At 39.5% G+C, this 5000-nt stretch overlaps 1 protein-coding gene across 1 annotated transcript in view; it reads right to left on the bottom strand.

Annotated features, from left to right (window-relative positions):
* Positions 1 to 4216, bottom strand: part of LOC138042384 (uncharacterized) — a 7791-nt gene extending 3575 nt beyond the window's left edge. Inside the window, exons 1-2 of the mRNA XM_068888260.1 lie at positions 3792 to 4216; positions 592 to 792 (exon numbers count right to left, since the gene is read on the bottom strand). Coding sequence (XP_068744361.1) covers positions 592 to 792; positions 3792 to 4165 — 575 coding nt within the window. The 5' untranslated portion in view covers positions 4166 to 4216. The remainder of the gene's footprint in view (positions 1 to 591; positions 793 to 3791) is intronic.
* Positions 4217 to 5000: the final 784 nt, after the last annotated feature.

Here is a 5000-nt window from a genome sequence, read left to right as displayed (position 1 = left end):
TACTTAAGAATGGAGCGACATTTGGTAAAGAAAAATTAGTGGTTTTTTCCTCCCCAAGATACGGGCCGAATGTTAACAACATTAAGAAGGCCTGCTACTCAGACTCATTCGTATTATTTCATAGTTAATTCGTTGACCAAAGGAGAGCTTGCCTCTTTGGCTGATAAAAAGAGAAAAAAAAACGATTAACGACCCAATCAAAATGCTATGCAAAACTGACACATTCAACTACCACCAAAACGCTGGAAAACGTGTTTGAATAAATTATGATGACGCTTATCAGCGATTCTCAACCTCGTTCCTAGGGTCCTCTCTCTTGCTCCCTTGAGAAAGTACCCTAGTTGTGGCTGGTCACGTGTCTAGTGCACAAATCCGCACTGAGGGTGGGCCCTCGAATGTGGTGCAAAGGTAGCTGGAAGGGGAGATACCTGACAAATAACTGCTAGACGTGAATTGTGTGTTTTGGTCGATCTATGAAATGCATGGAATAGAATTTAGCTTTTAAAGGAACGGCCATGTCAATCGAGTAGCCTTGCAATACGTGCTTATTTGGTGCGTACGTTTCTCACTGGCTTGTGAACGCTTCTTTACCTTTGGTTTTCTTCAATAATGTAGTGGAACGCACGCATGCTTCCGGGTTCGTGGAAGTCGGCCATAACATAACCAATCTCGAGAACGATGCTGTGATCATGTTCATATACTTCCAGGTCCAATGACAAAATAAGAGCTTCTGGATTGGCTCTCAAAGTCCTGCACATTTCCCGCACTTTCCTCTTCGCTTCTTGTCTTTTCCTGAAGGAAGGAAGATCGTAAAGTGCATCTAAGCCTACTTTTTGTTCATTAATTAATGTTTACATTGCTCAAGTTACCAATCGGTAAATAAAAATAGTATTTTAAATTGTCAGAGTGAATCATTTTAATCCCCGAAGAAGTCAGTCGCTGCCTTCCAGACAAGCGGTAACTATTTGAACTTCAGAAATCACTGCTCTTAAGCCAGCCTAGCTCTATCTTTCTTATTAGAGTCTACTTTTCGGGAAGCTATGGAATCAAAACGTTCTCGTAATAAATTTTTTTGTCTTTCGGTTTCTCAGCTGAAGGTGATTATTTTCCAAACAATCAATGAAAAGCCAGTGATTGGCTGTTGACGTTAGTTCAACCCGATCGCTTCACTTTGATTAAAACAAAATGGTGTAGCTTCTTTCGGTTTTTTCTGCAGTTCAAATATTCCGTTCAATCGGGGATTAAATTAAATCTAAAACTTCATCTGAAGAAGTACGTTAGAAATGAAGAGATTCATTTATCAAAGTTGACTCGAGGATACTCGGAAAAAATTCGATTACTCCTTTGCATAAGACTCGAACCTACGACCAGTTCCGATGATTAGTTCGGATAATCTTCCATTGCGCTGTAAGAGACTTGTATAGAAACAAGGTTATTAGTTAGAAATGTTAGAAGTATATTCTTATTTTTGCAAAAAATTAAGGGTTTTGGTGCACTTAATTGCAAATAGATTTTGGTACCATATCTTCATGTTACAACACACTTTGCAGCATCCAAATTGATATAACATGGTTAAGCCTCGGCTACAGGTTGTAACATTGTTAAAAGGAAAAACGTCCCAACATTGTTTTAAGACTGAGTTTTGAAGCAAGCAACCGTGGACAATCTTCCAGTTGGTGTACGTTGGATCAGTGGTGTGATCTGATCAGCGTGATTACAAGTTGAGGAGCTAAATATTTTGAGCAAGGGCCGATACAACGTAGATTTGATTTTAGTGGTGTACTCGATTTCGGCTGGCCAAACCAGACTTCTGCAGGTACAATGAGAGTTTACATTGAGTTGCTTCTATGTTCATATATATATATAGTAAATGGATGTCGACGTAATACCGGAAAAAAATGTTAGAATATGGTAGTTACAACAAATTTGAATTCAAATACTAAGAATAACGGAAAAATAACAAACTGAAATCTAATACGTTTCTTCGCGGATATTAAGACCGTTGGGATCAATAGTCCTGCCTTTTGAAATTAAAATAGCTTCCCTGGTTTTACGGGTTGAGTCTCTGTTGGAAAATATTTTTTCGATAGGAATTAATTGCATGTCCTTAGAAATGTTGTGGGGAGAGGAGAGGAGAGGAAATGTTCTGCGACTGTAGCAGGTTGGATTTGGTGTTAGCGTTATCTAAAGTGCGGCGGATGACATCTGTTACATTCAATCACGTAGGTAAGGTTTATAGTTTCGCAAGTTATGTGGGAATTAATGGAGCGTGTTTTGCCAGTAGGGAAAAATGTGTAGCTGTTATAAGAACGTTTCCAATAATGTTGTATACGCCTGTAACATTGTTGGAAACACGTCGTGGTTCTCGGAGTGGAGACTGGGCCCCTAACTCTGATTGGTCTTACATTGTTGAAACGGGGAAACACGCTTCAACATTTGTTGTATGTTGGAGAAAATGTTGGATCGAAATCAAAACATTCTTCCAACAAAAAATGTTGAACAAACGTCATCAAACATGGATGCTACACGTTCTAACATCGTTGATCCAACAAATGCTTTACTGAACAATGTCTGAACGTGTAGCCGGGGCTTAATGGAGCGCATAGACCTCTTCCATAATGGCTACCACATAAAATATCACCTGTTTTGTTTGAACTCTAACAAGCCTTCCTAGCCACGCAATGACGAGCCAATAAACCTAATCGGCTAACTCAATGTTGTACCCAATTCAAACCCTTTGGGAATAAAACGTTTTGTTTCAGGTATTTCCATATCATTTAAATATGAATAGTACATTATAATGCAAATACAATACACAAAGAATCTTAATCTCGGGAGATTTGAATTGGGTACAACATTGAGTTAGCCGATTAGGTCTATTTGTTCCAAAATGAGGGCGGTTGATTTCAGTTTAACAGCACACGCTTAATTACGTCGAATCCATCAAAATTTTAAATCGAAGGGAATGATTGCTGGCACGTATTCTGGAAAACATTGTGAAATGCATGCTGTTTTCTTAGAATGTCACAAGAGTTTCCCAGAAAGTGTTCCGCGTTGCAACCTACGTCACGCAACGCTAGGGGAGCAAGGGCGGCAAACACCTTTAGTAAAGGCTAACTTAATTTTTTTATGTTATAAGAAGAGCTACTCAAAAAGTTTATTTTCTTTTCGATCTATATTGAGCTTAGAGAGATTCGGAAAGTTTCGGTTTCACTCGATCAAGTTATAAACGACTAAATTAAGACTTTTTTTCCAAGAAACCTGACTCCAAACACTTCACTTTACCACTAATTGTAGTGACGTAATACAGTCGCAACTTTCCAAGCTTCTAGCCTGTTGATTCTGTGAAACTTCTTTCGCAGATTACAGCTTTAAAAAACCAAATAATCATTTTTTTCTCAAACTTGTTTTGCGAATTGTGTGAGGTTTTTTTTCAGTTAAGCCTAAGTTGTCTTTAAAAATATCACAAGTGCTTTAATACCCATTAAGATCATTAACACCTCAAACACCCCAGGCGTCCCCATTTGAAGAGTAAAATCGTCTGGCGTTAAACACAATGTCTCATTCCTAGGGATGAATGGATCAATGGGTTACGTGGTTTAAAAGAGAAGCGCGCCTTTGACAATAGAATTCGTCCGGGCGCATAATTCACCACTGGTCACTGCTGCTCTCCTCCTACGAGCCAATCCAAACGATGTGCCAAACTTTTGTTCCTTTCTTTAGTGGCGCGCAGACGCATAACTTGACACAGTCAATTTGCTCAGAAGACTAAATTAAATTAATGAACTTACCTCTTTTCAATTTGCAAATTTTCATCTCTGAGGTTTTTGCAGTAATTGTTAAACGCCTGAAAGTTTGCAAATGATATTTTTCGCTTTACAATTTCGGGGTCTCTAACCTCGGCAACTTCAGGTAGAATCTCTTCAATTTTGTCTTCGATTTCTTGCTTTATTTGTTGGTATTTGGGAGGACGTACAAGAAGATGTCTTGTCCCATCAAACAAATCACCGACCACGAATGTAAACTTCCTGTGATCTCGATAAAAATACTTGAAGAAACTTTTGACGAAGTCAGCCAACCTCGGATCGCTGTCTTCGAAGCATCGACTCCATTTGAGTTTCATAGAGTGGTATTTGTATAAAATGTTTAAATTTCCTGAAGCCATTTTCGAGTGGCGTGGATTAATATTAACAACTTTTGCAGTCGACCAGGTGCAGAGTTCACAGGTATTATATCTTCCCACTTGTGTCAGAATTTATAATTAGAAATAGGCCACGTGGCCACGTGGTCGAGCAACTCGTCATACGACGTTACATTCGCCGTTGTCCTTGCAGATGATAACCTTTTCAACTAAAACTCCACAGTGCGTACTACGCGAAACTAAAATAGAGCCTGATCGCAGGTTACCTTGGGGATGAAGTTGAAACTGAAAATCAGAACGGGTAAAACCAACGTTTAATAAATGTTTTACTAAGTCATGACCTTCCTCGGATCTTTTTTTTTAAACTGAAAAACATGAGTCGGCCAGAAACGAAAAAGGGACGGCCTGACATGAAGTTCTAGGTCCCATTTTCAAACGATTGTCACGCGGCCTACGCCGGCGATAGCCGCGGCCGTGTGTATGTGCCGACTGAGTTCAAAATACATGCGTGACAAAAAGAAAGATTTCAAATTGGTTTCACAACTATTACGAAATGGATAAAGAACTTCAAATAGCGGAGTGTACCAAGAATATCAAGTGCTCGCTTTGTCAGTAATATTTCAATGAAAATTAGAAGCTTTCCAAGTTTTGTGCTGCAAAGGGCTCAACAGGCCATTTTACTATTAATTTAACAATCATAAATTCATAATTTCATATTCATATTGCGCCGCCCCAGCGGGCGAAAGCAGGCGTGTTTCCGGCCGCCGTCTCTCTATCGGGGGAGGGAACGACAGCCGGAATACGTCCGCGTTCGCAAACTATGCCGTCCAATTCTTTCTCTCCGTCCACTGGCAGACCA

This window comes from Montipora capricornis, chromosome 3 (assembly GCF_036669925.1).
Source record: "Montipora capricornis isolate CH-2021 chromosome 3, ASM3666992v2, whole genome shotgun sequence".
Classification (NCBI taxonomy): domain Eukaryota; kingdom Metazoa; phylum Cnidaria; class Anthozoa; order Scleractinia; family Acroporidae; genus Montipora; species Montipora capricornis.
Note: the sequence above shows the minus strand (reverse complement) of the source record. Positions and strands in the feature narration are given on the sequence as shown.